Here is an 18,473-nt window from a genome sequence, read left to right as displayed (position 1 = left end):
CCTCAGCATACGTGCAGAATCTCGAGGCCACGTTGCCAGACTCGATGAGGCCCCTCTAAAGGACTGCTAGAGTACAGTGAATGCTGCAGCAAGGGACTTGACAGAACGTGGAACGTTATAAACAGGAGCGGAAGCAGTAGACCCGTTTCTTCCGGGTGAAAAAACGCCGCCTGGAAGAAGCGGAGTGTGAGGAAATGGAACTGCTGTGCCGTTCACAAGAAACACGTAAGTTCTACCAGAAGCTCAACGCACCCCGCAAAGGCTACGTGCCGCAAGCCAAAATCTGCAGGGATAAGGACGGGAGCCTCCTGACGGACAAACGTGAAGTGATCGAAAGGTGGAAGCAGCACTTCGACGAGCACCTGAATGGCGAAGAGAATGTAGGCACGGAGGACCAAGGCAGCGGAGGAAATGACTATGTTGGTGCAGCAGAGGACGGGAACGGACCAACTCCCACGCTGAGGGAAGTTAAGGATGCCATCCACCAGCTCAGAAACAACAAAGCAGCTGGTAAGGACGGTATCGCAGCAGAACTCATCAAGATGGGCCCGGAAAAGTTGGCCACCTGTCTGCACCAGTTAGTAGTCAAGATCTGGGAAACCGAACAGCTACCGGAGGAGTGGAAGGAAGGGATAATCTGTCCCATCCACAAGAAAGGCGACAAGTTAATGTGTGAGAACTTCAGGACGATCACTATTTTGAATGCTGCCTACGAAGTGCTATCCCAGTACATCTTCCGTCGTCTGTCACCTAAAACAAATGAGTTCGTGGGAAGTTATCAAGCCGGCTTCATCGACGGTCGGTCGACAACGGACCAGATCTTTACCGTACGGCAAATCCTCCATAAATTCCGTGAATACCAGGTCCCAACGCACCACCTGTTCATCGACTTCAAAGCGGCATACGACAGTATCGACCGCACAGAGCTATGAAAAATTATGGACGAGAACAGCTTTCCCGGGAAGCTGACTAGACTGATAAGAGCAACGATGGACGGTGTGCAGAACAGCGTAAGGATTTCGGGTGAACTATCCAGTTCATTCGAATCTCGACGGGGACTACGACAAGGTGATGGACTTTCCTGCCTACTATTCAACATCGCCCTGGAAGGTGTTATGCGACGAGCCGGGCTCAACAGCCGGGGTACGATCTTCACGAAATCCGACCAATTTGTTTGTTTTGCGGATGACATGGATATTATTGCTAGAACATTTGGAACGGTGGCAGAACTGTACACCCGCCTGAAACGCGAAGCAGCAAAGGTCGGACTGGTGGTGAATGCGGCTAAGACAAAGTACATGCTGGTAGGTGGGACTGAGCGAGACATCCACCAGCTCAGTTCGAGCAGCAGTTTTCGAGCATCGGGTGCTAAGGACGATCTTCGGCGGAGTGCAGGAAAACGGTGTGTGGCGGAGAAGGATGAACCACGAGCTCGCTGCACTTTACGGCGAACCCAGCATCCAGATCTGGCGAGGGTTGGGCGTGTAACACATACTCGCACAGATTGGTGATTTTTTCGGTGGTTCACATGAAGAGGCACGTTGGCCAGATGAAAATCACGGATGCGATAATCTACAATGCGTTCTAAGCATTTCAGAAGAAAAGAGGTCAAACTTATAGGTATGAAACTCTTTGTTTCTTCATACGACGCACGACCCACTTTCGGAATAAACTTTACAGTAATGTGATATGAATTTCGACTAATCTTTATGAATTTCCCCAGACTGAGAAAGCCAGTACATATAATAATTTACAGTAATATTCCGCCAAGATTTGGAAATGTACCCTGTTGCAAAACGGCAAACAAGTATTTTTTTTTCAATACATGTTTGAAATAATTAATCCCTTCTGAAGCAATATCCCATCTCCTTTTGCCAGAAGATGTCGAACCAATATAGGAATTCCCTCATTTGTGGTCTGTTACAGTAACATATTCGACTGTCCCTCGCGACCCCCTGGATGAAGACTGGCCCTAGGGGGCGCGACTCACAGTTTGAGAAATCATGCTACAGAAGATATGTTAGATTTAGAACGTTACATTTAGGTCCCGTTGTGGGCGAGAGTTTATATTTAGTGCATATTAAGGAGACCAAATATTGCAATGCTACCCACTGATTCTTAAGTAAATTATTTCAATAGTTGCGTCTTTGCGTGGCATCATTATTGACTGCTTAAAATCGTTGATCTCAAACATGTTAAATAATTAATTGAAATAGTCAACATACTCGCTCGATTAAAATGTCATGTAATGATCCGGAAGCACACACAAAACTAATGTGGAATCCCTCCCCCTCCGGGAGACAAAGTTCAAACATGTAGGTAATTGCAATAAATGTAAACCGAAACAAATTGCACGGTTGGCTACGCTTTAAATATTCATGCCCTTGCCCCGAAAACGCGTCTACATGTGTACAGTAGGTACATCTGTTTGCAGAGCTTCCGCTAAATCGAGCAATTCATTAGTTAAAACGCCCGTCCTGAATGTGGTGCAGGGTTCACTTCCCACCCACTAAAGTTGCAGTGGTTAAAGCTCTCCTCTAACCTTATGGAGTGGAATAGAATATCAATCCCTTTATACGCTCTTAGCTTCTAGCCTTCTGTGGAAACTGTTGGCATACAAAGAAGGATGCCGTTTGGATTTAAAGGAAATTCGAAATGACCATTTCTTTACACATTCCACATAGGGTAATTGTTCCCATCGTTGTGGTAGTACCTATTGTTGCGGTAATGGCAATTGAGCACTTTTTCGACTGAAATGTTACCAAAAGGTATTTTTAATAGATGTATGGTGCTTAAATTATGAGATTGCACTATTTGTTTGCTTAAGATTTGCCCAAAAACCTATTTTAAAAAAAATATTCTCCTAAATGTGTTTGCTGCTGTGTTCCTATTGTTGCGGTAGTGTTCCTAATGTTGCGGTATCCCATATGATTTCAATGGGATACCGCAACAATAGGAACAAAATACCGCAACATTAGGAACACATACCGCAACATTAGGAACACAATGTTCTTTCAGATAAAAACGAATAAAATGCTCATAACAACATCAAAGTGGCAATATTTCGTTATTTTCCCGTAGATTAAGGATGGATTTTATTATTTTCAATTCAATCCATGTAAAAAGTTTGCTTGGGGCGATAAAATTGTGGTTTAAACATGAACCCAGCGCTTAACTCCTCCATGATCGGATCAATTACCCTACGCTTGAATACTGAATTAGTAAACTTGAAAACAAAATAAAATATTTCAGCACTACCCTCTTTGATCCAGCCCACACAGGCAGTGCTGTATACGGGTGACTGGTAATTCGTGTTACACCCGAAAGGAGGTGAAAGTAGACCATATTTGCAGCAAAAAATTGTTCTACAGGTAGGTCCGGAAATCACTGCTAAGTGAGTTATTCAAAAATTAGTGTTATTAAATTACCCCATCTTGAAACATCTCTAACTCAGAAACTATGAACCGTATAATCAATCTAAGCGCATGGATAGAAAGTTTAAAGCTTTGTCTTTTAATGCTCTTTAGACAGGTAATTGATAAAAAGTCATTTAAGTGCAGAAATTTTGACTTTTATGTAAAAAGTGCCTAAAAATGTACCCCCTTTTCACCTTTTTTGATAGTTTACTCGTGAAAAACGTGATAAATGTGAGAAATGTTCTTCTACAAAACATTCATTTTTTGATACGCTACCAAACTGTCCTTTGGTGCAACATTGTATCTGTCATAGTTTTGTCACAATCTTGAATTCAAAATTTTGTGAAATAAATCAATGTTTTTATTGCAATACTGTCTGGCAACCCTACACGTTTGCTTGCTGTTGGTCGTCGTGCGCATGGCAACGAAGTCCAGCGTCGCGGCGGTGGTCATCGTTTGACAGAGCCAACAGTGAACGGCAAATTGCGCGCTATGTTTATGAATCAATCTCAAGGCATCCTTTTCTTTGGGTGAAGATTCATTTCGCCTAGATGCCATTGCCATACACCCAAACCCACTCACTGGTGGAATTTAGCGAGATCATACAGCTGGGTGGCACCGTTTTAAGGGATATTCAATCCTACGGGCCGAGACTGGATCCGGGCCGGGGCCGCGGCCGAGACTCGATAGGGCTTTTTGTCGCTTCGTTCTCACTGCACACAATGCTCACCGGGCTATAGCGCCTGCGCACCAGCAATTTATGTTGCGCGAACGCACGCACAGTATGAAGCGGTTGTCATTTATTTTTGTTTTTGTTTCTGCGCACTTTCTCCAGTGTGATTGATGTACATTCATCCAGAACTTTCTTTTGTAATTTCTACAGGAATCTGGGATTCCTCCAGCTTGGTTATGATTTCCCTTGGAATGCTTTCTGGGACTCTCCCGTAGTTCTTTCTGGAAAACCTCTAAAGAGATTCTTCTAGGAGTCCTTCCTGGTATTTCTCCAGCTACTCCTTGAGTTCTACCTCCTCCAGGAGTAGCTTCCCACAGTTTATTTATTTTCAGTTTAACGGGAAGCCCTCCTGAAGTTCCTGAGAGTGAGTCCAGGAGCTCCCCAGGCATTCCTCCAGGGCACCCCCAAAAAATACCAAGGGAATTTCTTGAGAATTAGCCCAAGAATTTCTCCAGCATTTGTCGTAGAATCACCCTAGGATTTTACTGGGAATTTCTCCATTATAACTCTGGAAATTAATGCAGGAGTTCTCCAGCAATAATGCATGCTTCTCTTCAGGATTTTTCCCGAAAATTACTGAAGGACTCAAGGGATTTCTCCAGAAATTCCTGCATTAATACCACCAGGACTTCCTCAAGGGATTCCTCCAAAAAATCCTCCACGATGTCAACTAAAAATTCTTCCAGACGTTCTTCCAGGAATACCTCCAGAAATTCCATCAGGTATTTTTCCAGGAAGTCTTCTTGGAAATACTCCAGGCATAACTCCAAGAATTTCTCCGTGAGTTACTCCAGGTATTCCTACAGGATTCTTACAGATGTTTATCCAGGAACTACTGCAAGATGTCCTCCAATTTTTTTTTTCAGGAAGGAATTCCTCCAGTGATTCCTTCATAAATTTCTCCAGTAAATGCTCCAGAAAATTCTTTAGATATTCCTTCAGAACTCCTTCCTGTATTTCCTCCAGGAAATCGTCCAGAAATTTCGCCAGTGATTCCTTTAATAAATCTTCTATGGATTCCTCCATGAGTTCGTACAGAATATCCTCCAGAAATTCCTCCAGACATTCCTCCAGGAATTCCTACAGAAAATTCTCCAGGAATCCCTCCAGGAATTTCACCAGGAATTACTTCAGGAATTCACCCACGAACTTTTCCAGAAATTCCTCCAGGAATTCCTCCAATAATTCCTCCAAGAATTCTTTCAGGAATTTTTCCTAAAAGTCTTCAAGGATATACTCCATGAATTACTCCAAGAATAGCTTCAGGAATAACTCTAGGAATTTCACCACGAATTGCTTCAGAAATGACTTCAGGGATTCCTACGGGAATTCGTCCAGGTACTACTTCAGGCTGTCCTCAAAAAAAAATCCTCCAGGAATTCTACAAGGAAATTACTCCAGGAACTACTCCAGGAGAGCCGTCAAGAATTCCTCCCAGAAACAATCCAAGAATTCCCATAATTTTTCTTTGATTTACTCCAGGAATTCGTCAAAAAATTACTTCTGGAATTTTTCCAGAAATTCCTCCCAGAATTCCTTTTAGAAATACCTCAAGGAAATGCTTCAAGAATTTCTTCAGAAAATCCTTAAAGAACTCCTCCAGAAGTGCCTCCAGCAAATCTTTTAGGAATTTCTTGGCGATTTTTTTCAGGAACTTCTCCAGATATTGCTTAGGAATATCTCCATGAATTCGTCTTGAAGAACTATTCCAGAACATACTCCAGGAATTACTCCAGGATTTCCTCAAGAAATGTCTCTAGAACTTCCTTCAAGAATTCCTTCGGTTAACTTTCCAGGAATTCCTCCCGGAATTATCTCAGGTACAGTATTCCTTAAAGAGTTACTACAGGGATTCCAGGAATAGCATCAGAAACTCCGTTAGAATTTACTCCAAGAATTCCTCCAGGAATCACTCCAGTAATTCCTCAAGGTAGGATGTCATCCAGGAATTTCTGTAGGAAATCTTGAAAAAAAATTTGAACGGATTCTTGATTGAAATCTTGAAAGAATTCTTGGGGGAGTTCCCGTAGCAGTTTCTGGAATAATTTCTGGAGGATTTTCAGGGAGAATTCTGGAGTGATTTTTGGGGAAGATCCTGTAGGAATTTCTGGAGGATTTCCTGGGAGAAATCCTAGAAAAGTTTATTTAGGAATTCCTCCCAGACTTCCGCCAAGAATTGCTTCAAGAATCCCTCTATGAATTTCTCCAAAAATCCCTCGAACAGTTCTTTCTGGGATTTTTGAAGAAATTTATTCAGGAATTACTTTACAAACTCCTCCAGGAATTCCTTCATAAATTCCTCCAGTAATTCCTTCAAAAATTCCTCCAAGAATTTTTCCATGAATTCCACCAGGAAATCCTCCAAAAATAACTTGTGAGATAGCTCCAGGGATTCCTCCTTGAATTCCTCCAGGTATTGCTCCAGTGACTCTTTCAAAAACTCCTTCAAGGCTTACTACAGGTATTTCTCTAGGGATTCCTAATGAAATTTCTCCAAGGAATTCCCCCAGGAATTCTTCCAAGACTCCCTCCAGGTATTTCTTCAAAAATTCCTCCAGGGATTATTTTAAGAGTTCCTCCAAGGATTCCACCAGGGATTCTTCCAGGGAGTAATTCCTGAAAGAAACTCCGAAGGAACTCCTGGGAGGAATTCTTAGATAAATTTCCGGATGACATCCTACCTAGAGGAATTACTAGAGTAATTCCTGGAGGAATTCTTGGAGTAAGTTCTAACGGAGTTTCTGAAGCTATTTCTGAAAAAATATGAAGCGCTTTCCAGAGGAATCCCTGGAGTAGCTCTTTAAAGAATTCCTGTACCTGAGATAATTCCGGGAGGAATTCCTGGACGATTAATCGAAGGAATTCCTGGAGGAAATTCTAGAGACATTTCTTGAGGAAATCCTGGAGTAATTCCTAGAGTAGGTTCTGGAATAGTTTTTGGAGAAAGCCTTGAAGTAATTAATGGAAAAATTCTGAGAGTGTTTCTGGGAGGAATTTCTGGAGGCCTTCTTGGAAAAATTCTTGAGGAATTTCTAAAATAAAACCTTGAGAAATTTCGGGAAGAATTTCAGGACGAACTCTTGGAGATATTCGTAAGCAATATTTGGAGGAACTCCTGAAATAATTCGTGAAGGAATTCCTAAAAGATTGGAGCCACTTCTGAAGCAGCTCTTTAAAGAATTTCTAAGAGGAATTCTGGAAAAATTCCGGAAGGTTATTTTTGACGAATTTCTGGAGTAATTCAAAGAGAAATTATGGGAATTCTTGGATTGTTTCTAGGAGCAATTCTTGACGGCTTTCCTGGATAAATATCCGAAAGAATCCGTGCAGGAATCCCTGGAGTAGATCCTAGAAGAATTCCTGGTGTCATTCTTAGAGGAATCCCGTAAGTATTTCCTTGTAGAATTCCTGGAGGATTTTTTTGAGGATATTCTGAAGTAGTTTCTGAAAATTTTCCGTAGGAATCCCTGAAGTCATTCCTGTAGCAATTGCTGGAGGATTTTCTAGAGTTATTCCTGAAGCAATTATTGGAGTAATTAATGGAGTATTTCCTGGAATACTTTATGGAAGAATTCCTGAAGGAATTCTTGGTGGAATTTTTGGAGGAATTACTGGAGAAGTTCATGGATGAATTCCTGGAGTAATTCCTGGTGGAATTCCTGGAGGAATTCGTGGAGTATTTTCTGGAGAAATTCCTGGAGGAATGCCTGGATAAATTTCTGGTGGATATTCTGTAGGAATTCCTGGAGGAATTCCTGGAGAGATTTATTAAAGGAATCACTGGCGAAATTCTTAGAGGAACTCCTGGAGTGTTTTCTGGAGAAGTGCCTGGAGGATTTTCTGGTGGATATTCTGTAGGAATTGCTGGAGGAATTCCTAGACGATTTATTGAAGGAATTACTGGCGAAATTCTTGGAGGAATTCCTGGAGTGTTTTCTGGAGGAATTCCTGAATGAATTTCTGGTGGATATTCTGTAGGAATTCCTGGAGGAATCCCTAGAAGATTTATTGAACGAATCACTGGCGAAATACTTAGAGGAATTACAGGGGGAATTCCTGGAGGAATTTCTGGACGATTTGCTGGAGGAAGTTCAGGAAGAAATTCTAGAGGAATCTCTAAAGAATTTTCTGGAGCATTTACTGGAGAAATTTATGAAGGAATCACTGGAGGAATTCCTGGGAAAAAAAATGGAGGACATCTTGCAGTAGTTCCTGGATAAACACCTGTAAGAATCCTGTAGAAATATCTGGAGTAATTCACGGAGAAATTCTTGGAGTTATGCATGCAGTATTTCCAAGAAGACTTCCTGGAAAAATAACTGATGGAATCTCTGGTGGTATTCCTTTAGGAATTTCCGGAGAAATTCCTGGATGAACTCCTGGAGTAGTACCTGAAGTAATTTCTGGAGGAATTCCTGGAATAATTTATGGAGAAATTCATGAAGTAATTCGTGGAGAAATGCATGGACTACTTTCTGGAGAATTTTTTTAAGAAATCCCTGTAGAAATTCCTAGAGGAATTCCATGAGGAATTACTGAAGGAATTCCTGGAGGAATTTCTTGATGATTTCCTGGGAGAAATTTTGGAAGGAATTCTAGAGGAATCCTTGGAGGAATCTCTAGAGAATCTCCTGCAGCAATTACAGGAGGAATTTATGGAGGAAGCCCAGGAGGAATTCCTGAATGAACCCTTGAAGGAATTCCTGGAGGCATCTTTGGATGATTCACGGGAGAATTCCTGAAGGAATCCCATGAGGATTTTCTGGAGGAATTCCTGGAGGAATCCCTGCAGGATTTCCTGGTAGAATTTTGGGATGAATTCCTGCAGGAACTGATGGAGGAATAACTGGAAGTAAATGCTCCAGAAAATTCTTTATAGATTCCTCCAGAATTTCTTCCTGAATTTCCTCCAGGAAATCGTCTAGAAATTCCTCCAGGAATTCCCCCAGCAATTCCTCTAAGAACTTCGCCAGTGATTCGTTCAATAAGTCTTCTAGGGATTCCTCCAGGAATTCCTACAGAATATCCACCAGAAATTCATCCAGGAATTCCTCCAGAAAATACTCCAGGAATTCCTCCAAGAATTTCGCCAGTGATTCCTTCAATAAATCGTCTAGGAATTCCTCCAGCAATTCCTACAGAATATCCACCAGAAAATCCTCCAGGCACTCCTCCAGAAAACACTCCAGGAGTTCCTCTAAGAATTTCGCCAGTGATTCCTTTAATAAATCTTTTAGGAATTCCTAAAGGGATACCTACATAATATTCACCAGAAATTCATCCAGGAATTCCCCCAGCAATTCCTCTAAGAACTTCGCCAGTGATTCGTTCAATATGTCTTCTAGGGATTCCTCCAGGAATTTCTCCAGAAAATACTCCACGAATTCCTCCAGGAATTCCACCAGCAATTACTCCAGGAATTCATCCACGAACTTCTCCAGAAATTCCGCCAAAAATTCCTCTAAGAATTCCTTCAGGAATTCTTCCATAAAGTATTCCAGGAAATACTCCATTAATTTCTCTAAGAATTGCTTCAGGAATAACTCTAGAAAATCCTCCAGAAATGACTTCAGGGATTCCTACGGATATTTTTCCAGAAACTACTTCAGAATATCCTCAAAAAATCCTCCAGGAATTCTACAAGGAAATACTTACGGGATTCCTCTAAGAATGACTGCAGGATTTCTTCTAGGATCTACTCCAGGGATTCCTGCACGAATTCTTCCCGATATTTATCCAGGAAAGCCTCCAGGAATTCCTCTTAGAAATTCTTTAAAGAGCTGCTTCAGAAGTGGTTCCAATCTTTTAGGAATTCCTTCACGAATTATTTCAGGAATTCTTCCAGATATTGCTTACGAATATCTCCAGGAATTTGTCCTGAAATTCTTCCCGAAATTTCTCAAGGTTTTATTTTAGAAATTCCTCAAGAATTTTCCAGGAAGGCCTCCAGAAATTCCTCTCAGAAACACTCTAAGAATTTCTCCATGAATTACTTCAAGGCTTTCTCCAAAAACTATTCCAGAACCTACTCTAGGAATTACTCCAGGATTTCCTCAAGAAATATCTCTAGAATTTCCTCCAGAAATTCCTTCGGTTAATCGTCCAGGAATTCCTCCCGGAATTATCTCAGGTACAGGAATTCTTTAAAGAGCTACTCCAGGGATTCCTCTGGGAAGCGCTTCATATTTTTTCAGAAATAGCTTCAGAAACTCCGTTAGAACTTACTCCAAGAATTCCTCCAGGAATTACTCTAGTAATTCCTCTAGGTAGGATGTCATCCGGAAATTTATCTAAGAATTCCTCCCAGGAGTTCCTTCGGAGTTTCTTTCAGGAATTACTCCCTGGAAGAATCCCTGGTGGAATCCTTGGAGGAACTCTTAAAATAATCCCTGGAGGAATTTTTGAAGAAATACCTGGAGGGAGTCTTGGAAGAATTCCTGGGGGAATTCCTTGGAGAAATTTCATTAGGAATCCCTAGAGAAATACCTGTAGTAAGCCTTGAAGGAGTTTTTGAAAGAGTCACTGGAGCAATACCTGGAGGAATTCAAGGAGGAATCCCTGGAGCTATCTCACAAGTTATTTTTGGAGGATTTCCTGGTGGAATTCATGGAAAAATTCTTGGAGGAATTTTTGAAGGAATTACTGGAGGAATTTATGAAGGAATTCCTGGAGGAGTTTGTAAAGTAATTCCTGAATAAATTTCTTCAAAAATCCCAGAAAGAACTGTTCGAGGGATTTTTGGAGAAATTCATAGAGGGATTCTTGAAGCAATTCTTGGCGGAAGTCTGGGAGGAATTCCTAAATAAACTTTTCTAGGATTTCTCCCAGGAAATCCTCCAGAAATTCCTACAGGATCTTCCCCAAAAATCACTCCAGAATTCTCCCTGAAAATCCTCCAGAAATTATTCCAGAAACTGCTACGGGAACTCCCCCAAGAATTCTTTCAAGATTTCAATCAAGAATCCGTTCAAATTTTTTTTCAAGATTTCCTACAGAAATTCCTGGATGACATCCTACCTTGAGGAATTACTGGAGTGATTCCTGGAGGAATTCTTGGAGTAAATTCTAACGGAGTTTCTGATGCTATTCCTGGAATCCCTGTAGTAACTCTTTAAGGAATACTGTACCTGAGATAATTCCGGGAGGAATTCCTGGAAAGTTAACCGAAGGAATTCTTGAAGGAAGTTCTAGAGACATTTCTTGAGGAAATCCTGGAGTAATTCCTGGAGTACGTTCTGGAATAGTTCTTCAAGATGAATTCATGGAGATATTCCTAAGCAATATCTGGAGAAGTTCCTGAAAAAAATCGCCAAGGAATTCCTAAAAGATTTGCTGGAGGCACTTCTGGAGGAGTTCTTTAAGGATTTTCTGAAGAAATTCTTGAAGCATTTCCTTGAGGTATTTCTAATAGGAATTCTGGGAGGAATTTCTGGAAAAATTCCAGAAGTAATTTTTTGACGAATTCCTGGAGTAAATCAAAGAAAAATTATGGGAATTCTTGGATTGTTTCTGGGAGGAATTCTTGACGGCTCTCCTGGAGTAGTTCCTGGAGTAATTTCCTTGTAGAATTCCTGGAGGATTTTTTTTTGAGGACAGCCTGAAGTAGTACCTGGACGAATTCCCGTAGGAATCCCTGAAGTCATTTCTGAAGCAATTCGTGGTGAAATTCCTAGAGTTATTCCTGAAGCTAATCTTGGAGTAATTCATGGAGTATATCCTTGAAGACTTTTAGGAAAAATTCCTGAAAGAATTCTTGGAGGAATTATTGGAGGAATTCCTGGAGGAATTTCTGGAAAAGTTCGTGGGTGAATTCCTGAAGTAATTCCTGGTGAAATTCCTGGAGGGATTCCTGGAGAATTTTCTGTAGGAATTCCTGGAGGAATGTCTGGAGGAATTTCTGGAGGATATTCTGTACGAACTCATGGAGGAATCCATAGAAGATTTATTAAAGGAATCACTGGCGAAATTTCTGGACGATTTCCTGGAGGAAACACAGGAAGGAGTTCTGAAGGAATATCTAAAGAATTTTCTGGAGCATTTACTGGAGAAATTTATGAAGGAATCACTGGAGGAATTCCTTCCTGAAAAAAAAAATTGGAGGACATCTTGCAGTAGTTCCTGGATAAACATCTGTAAGAATCCTGTAGGAATACCTGGAGTAACTCACGGAGAAATTCTTGGAGTTATGCCTGGAGTATTTCCAAGAAGACTTCCTGGAAAAATACCTGATGGAATTTCTGGAGGTATTCCTGGAAGAACGTCTGGAAGAATTTTTAGTTGACATCGTGGAGGATTTTTTGGAGGAATCCCTTGAGGAAGTCCTGGTGGTATTAATGCAGGAATTTCTGGAGAAATCCCTTGAGTCCTTCAGTAATTTTCGGGAAAAATCCTGAAGAGAAGCATGCATTATTGCTGGAGAACTCCTGCATTAATTTCCAGAGTTATAATGGAGAAATTCCCAGTAAAATCCTAGGGTGATTCTACGACAAATGCTGGAGAAATTCTTGGGCTAATTCTCAAGAAATTCCCTTGGTATTTTTTGGGGGTGCCCTGGAGGAATGCCTGGGGAGCTCCTGGACTCACTCTCAGGAACTTCAGGAGGGCTTCCCGTTAAACTGAAAATAAATAAACTGTGGGAAGCTACTCCTGGAGGAGGTAGAACTCAAGGAGTAGCTGGAGAAATACCAGGAAGGACTCCTAGAAGAATCTCTTTAGAGGTTTTCCAGAAAGAACTACGGGAGAGTCCCAGAAAGCATTCCAAGGGAAATCATAACAAAGCTGGAGGAATCCCAGATTCCTGTAGAAATTACAAAAGAAAGTTCTGGATGAATGTACATCAATCACACTGGAGAAAGTGCGCAGAAACAAAAACAAAAATAAATGACAACCGCTTCATACTGTGCGTGCGTTCGCGCAACATAAATTGCTGGTGCGCAGGCGCTATAGCCCGGTGAGCATTGTGTGCAGTGAGAACGAAGCGACAAAAAGCCCTATCGAGTCTCGGCCGCGGCCCCGGCCCGGATCCAGTCTCGGCCCGTAGGATTGAATATCCCTTAAAACGGTGCCACCCAGCTGTATGATCTCGCTAAATTCCACCAGTGAGTGGGTTTGGGTGTATGGCAATGGCATCTAGGCGAAATGAATCTTCACCCAAAGAAAAGGATGCCTTGAGATTGATTCATAAACATAGCGCGCAATTTGCCGTTCACTGTTGGCTCTGTCAAACGATGACCACCGCCGCGACGCTGGACTTCGTTGCCATGCGCACGACGACCAACAGCAAGCAAACGTGTAGGGTTGCCAGACAGTATTGCAATAAAAACATTGATTTATTTCACAAAATTTTGAATTCAAGATTGTGACAAAACTATGACAGATACAATGTTGCACCAAAGGACAGTTTGGTAGCGTATCAAAAAATGAATGTTTTGTAGAAGAACATTTCTCACATTTATCACGTTTTTCACGAGTAAACTATCAAAAAAGGTGAAAAGGGGGTACATTTTTAGGCACTTTTTACATAAAAGTCAAAATTTCTGCACTTAAATGACTTTTTATCAATTACCTGTCTAAAGAGCATTAAAAGACAAAGCTTTAAACTTTCTATCCATGCGCTTAGATTGATTATACGGTTCATAGTTTCTGAGTTAGAGATGTTTAAAGATGGGGTAATTTAATAACACTAATTTTTGAATAACTCACTTAGCAGTGATTTCCGGACCTACCTGTAGAACAATTTTTTGCTGCAAATATGGTCTACTTTCACCTCCTTTCGGGTGTAACACGAATTACCAGTCACCCTGTATATGACAGACAGCACCAACAACAACACTTACCACCTCGTTGTCATCGTCCGAGTCGTTCATGTAGAAGGTTAGCACGATGTGCGACAGTGACAGCAGCGTCCCACCGACGATGGCCTCCCTCAGCCGGATCGGCAGCATGGTGTAGATGATGTAGATCGCAATCACGGTGCACCCGCCGGACGATGTGAACTTTCTGTGGAAACATAGGGCAGAAAAAAAGGAGTATGAAAAAAATAGACAAAAATGGTTGGGAAAATAGTTTGCGGGGTGCTTGGCGTTCGCTGCCTTTTTCAGAAGTGGGACCGGCCGACGACGGTGGATTGGACCGTTGAAAGTGGAAAGCGGTACGGTGGAAGGTTAAATACACATTGTTAAAATAGTCCCAGTGCAGTGTCGAATGGGCGAGTTGGTTGAGTTGGTTCGGAATGCAATGCATTGTAAAGAATGGCTATTTGCGTTGGTTTCTGCTTCATCTCTCACTTTTTACGCTGGACTTGTTAATGGGATAGGTGGCCGTATTACATATGTTGGTTTGTTTTGTAGTTTGTTCACCATTTTATTATGGTGTGGGACTATTTGAACAGGGGTCCATTTTTTGGAATATAACTCAGTGAATTTCATATCCTTTGAATTGAATGTTTATACACGTTTAAATGCATAGTTTTGTAATATGCAACAGTGTACACTACATATGGTTAAACAATTGATATAAAATTGGAGAATTTTCAGCTCAGAGTACGAAAAAACTGACATTTTTTACTCCATATTTATCAATTTGTTTGAGTTTAACCATGTTTATGAAAGAAACCTAATTTTGTTCTTCAAAATATTATATCTCGAAAACTATTTTTTGTAATTACGTTGCGAAAGTATTCATTTTTCCGTCTGTGTAAGGGTAACGAAACGGCCTACTTTTGCATACTTGAAAAAGAGTGCCGAAAAGTACTACTTTTCAGCACTCTTAAGTGTGCCGAAAAGTAGTACTTTTCGGCACCTTTGCTTGAATGGCCAATTTTAAACAATTTTGCACAGTTTTCCATCGTTAATAATGTGAATCCGCCGGAAGCCTATCAATTTCATGTCAAGGCACGTGTTGCAGGTCACTTCCGGTATTATTTCATCAAAAACATCTCCTCCTTGAAGGAAAACTGCCAGACTGAACTGGACGGAAACTTGAAAATTTGTGACAGTCAAATCGGCATGTTGGTCTACTGAACTGACTACTTGATCGGAAAATCAGCTTATGCACGTGGACGTCTATTTACTGTTTTCTCGGAATGCGCGTGTGTAGCTAGAAACTATTTTACTAGATGAATGTTTTTCGTAATTACAAAAAATGTTGTATGCAACTCGTTGCAAACCTCGATTTTTTCAGCACTCGTTGTATTTATCCAACTCGGCAAGCCTCGTTGGATAAATGTACAACTCGTGCTGAAAACATCATCATTTTGCAACTTGTTGCATAAATAACTATTTTGGATTGAAACGATGTCTTCAAAGATATGTATCTTTGGATTTTTTTTTATTTTCCTGCCTCAAAAAGAGCCAGTAGCCCAGAATAGTGAAATGATTCGAACCATTTTTTTTTAATTAAATAACTATGGAAATGTTATGTTGGAAAATGTTGAAGAGCTAAGCACATCCTTCCGGTTCTTGTAACTATGGTGAGACTTTAATATTTGAGGTCGATTCATCAGCAAAGCTTGATACAGCAATTTCTTAAAATTAGTTTTTAGAATTGTGCAGTTTTCGTGACAAAATTTTAAATAGTTTTTTTGAAATGTAAAACTATGTAGCTTAATTGATGCAATATCATGGCACACATGTATTTTATACGCATCTACACCATACGTTTACATTCAGCGAGAATTACTTAAGTTAGTTTTATGATAATGTTTTCAGAAACTGTTTAACATTTGAATAGTGTTCAACGATTGGCGAATCACCGTACCCATACATCACTAATTCAAAGAAAAATATAATTTTCAGAAAATTTCGTGTATGGAACTCCATCCATACTTTTTTGGCCATTCCTTTGGCATTTACATTTCTCCAGTAGTTCCTGAAGAAATAACTTAGTAAATTCTTGTGGTGCTTCCTTTCGGAACTATAAAAGACAACTTTTTTGGAAATCACTTTGCAATTTGTAAGGCAATTTATTTGGAAATTTCTTCGGTCATTGTTTTCATAAATTTTTTAGTAACGCCTTTGAAAAGGGCAATGACGTTGTGAATTTCTTCGAAAACTTTTTCGACAATTACTTTGGACACTGCTTAGACAATTTCTTTAGAAGATCATGTTGGGAGTTTCTCAAGCATGTTATTTCCTTGGGTGTTTTTTTTAGATTGTTGTTGTGAATTTGTCAAAGAAACACTTCGAAAAATTGTTTCAGAATTCCTTCGAAAATTGCTTTGGAAATTCCTTTGGCAGTCCTATGAGAGCTCTTCCTAAATTCCTTCAGAAATTCCTTTGAAAAATTTCCAAGAAATTATTCGAAAATTTCCATGGAGATTTTTTCGGATACTCATTTGATTTTTTTTTTAGCTTTAGGGAATTAATGCAATCAATTCCTTGGGAAATGAAATGGAAATCAGTAATTCCTGTGGCAATTTCTGAATATTTTTTTTTCAATTTCTTTGGAAATTTGCACAGAAAATCCATCGTAGATTTCTTCGAGAATTTCTTGGACACTTTTTTGGAAGTTTTTCCAGAAATTATTTTTTAAAATTCATTTGGAAATACATTTAGAATTGCCGAATTTTGAAATTGCAACTCCATTTGAAGTTGCTAAGTGCGTTGTCCTGTAAATCCTTTTCTTCCAAATTCTTGCAAATTCTTTTGGCAATTCCTAAAAAACTACTAAAAAAACTACAAACTGCATGTTCTCTTCGTCATGGGAGGTTTTTTGAAAGCTGTTGAACTCAGATTTGGCCTCAAATCGTTCCCAACTAAGCTGAACCATACGACCAAGTTTCAGGAAGTTTAGCCGGAAAAAACCCCCATGACGAAGAGAACAAACCTGCCGATAATACCCATCATCACTCTAGATAATATTATTGAACAAGAATATTATCCTAGAACGATTCCAGAAGGCAAGTGTAGATTTAGTATAAGTTAAAATACAGAGAAATAAAAATTAAAAAAAAAAGATTACAGAAGGATAATCCGAGAAATTCCCTCGGTTGAATTTCTTGAAAAATCTTTGGAAGAGTTCGTAAGGGGCATTCTTGGAATAATCCTCAGAGGGCCTGCTAAAGGAATGTCCAGTGAATTTTCGCAGACATTTGTTTGCGAAACAGAAGAGTTTTCAACGAGATTTCCGGAATAAATATTAAACAAATTTCAGGAAGCAATCTCTGAGGAATTTTCAGAAGTATCTAAAGCTCCTGTCTTTGAGAAAACCTCAGACAAAATCCTGATGAGGTCCTTTCAGGAATTTCAAAAGAATCTTGTTAAAACTATTGAGAAAAACCTTGGAAGAAGTATTATAAGAATTTCTAGCGGAGCCATTTTTAGGATAGTTTTGTTCCTCAGTATAATATCTGAAATAATTTTCGGTAGCACTTGCGAGGGAATACTGAAAGAAATTTCTGGGTGTTCTTTGGTAGAATTTTAGGTGAAGAAAAGATGGTAGAAATTATGAATATGGTGGAGTTTCCAAACGAACGTTGGAAGAAAATATGTACTTCTGGAGATTCCGATTGCCGAGAAATTCTTGTAAAAAATGTGAAGAATTTCACAAATAAATTTCAAGTGGAATCCTTGATGAAGTTCCTGAAGAAATCCTTGGAAAAACCCAGAACGGTAGAATTTCTGGAGTTTGAGCATTTTTGTAATTTTTGTTTCGTGGACAATCAAAATTTTTATATTTTTGGCTGATGTTAAGGAGTGTTTTGTATATCTCCAAATGGTTTTTGGTGTATTTAAAAACGTATTTGCATTTATTAAAAATCATTGAAAAATTGGTGGTTTAGTCACCTTTCAGAAGTCATTGTTTATTGTGTATTCAATCACTACAACTAACATATTTTAAATTTGTCATGGTTAAATAGTTTAAGGGAGTTGAATACACTCCAAAAGTAGTAGAAAAAATCTCGTAGGAAATACAGGTCAAATTAACAGATGAACTTCCAATGCATTTTGGAGGAAACTCCTCCAGTAATTCTTAGATGAAATTTTGCAGAAGATCTGATTTCTAACAGAAAAGAGAATAATATCTTTGAAATATTTAGGAGAACTCTCTTTAAACTTTATGCAAATATCATTGAAAAACTAATAGAAGAGCACGCAGACGAGTTTTCTTAGAAAATCTATTTTTTTTTTAAAGAATGTATGTAAGAACTTTTGACGGATTAAAAAAATAGTATATGAATTGAATGACAAAGCTTTTGGAGCAGTTACAAAAAAAAAACTTCAATAGCTTTGAAAGCTCTCCAGAATAATTTCTGAAATTATTTAATTTAATATTTTTTTTCGGTTTCGGTATTTCTTATGAAAAACGGAATAGATTGAGGTAAC

At 39.6% G+C, this 18,473-nt stretch overlaps 1 protein-coding gene across 2 annotated transcripts in view; it reads right to left on the bottom strand.

The window, feature by feature from the left end:
* Positions 1 to 18,473, bottom strand: part of LOC109405826 (adenylate cyclase type 6) — a 626,637-nt gene that overhangs the window by 36,767 nt on the left and 571,397 nt on the right. For both annotated transcript variants that reach the window (XM_062855487.1, XM_062855488.1), the window contains exon 11: positions 13,986 to 14,148. In XM_062855487.1, coding sequence (XP_062711471.1) covers positions 13,986 to 14,148 — 163 coding nt within the window. The remainder of the gene's footprint in view (positions 1 to 13,985; positions 14,149 to 18,473) is intronic.

Source organism: Aedes albopictus, chromosome 3 (genome assembly GCF_035046485.1).
Source record: "Aedes albopictus strain Foshan chromosome 3, AalbF5, whole genome shotgun sequence".
NCBI classification, from domain to species: Eukaryota; Metazoa; Arthropoda; class Insecta; order Diptera; family Culicidae; genus Aedes; species Aedes albopictus.
The sequence above is the reverse complement of the archived record's forward strand: the minus strand, read 5'-3'. Positions and strand labels throughout refer to the sequence as shown.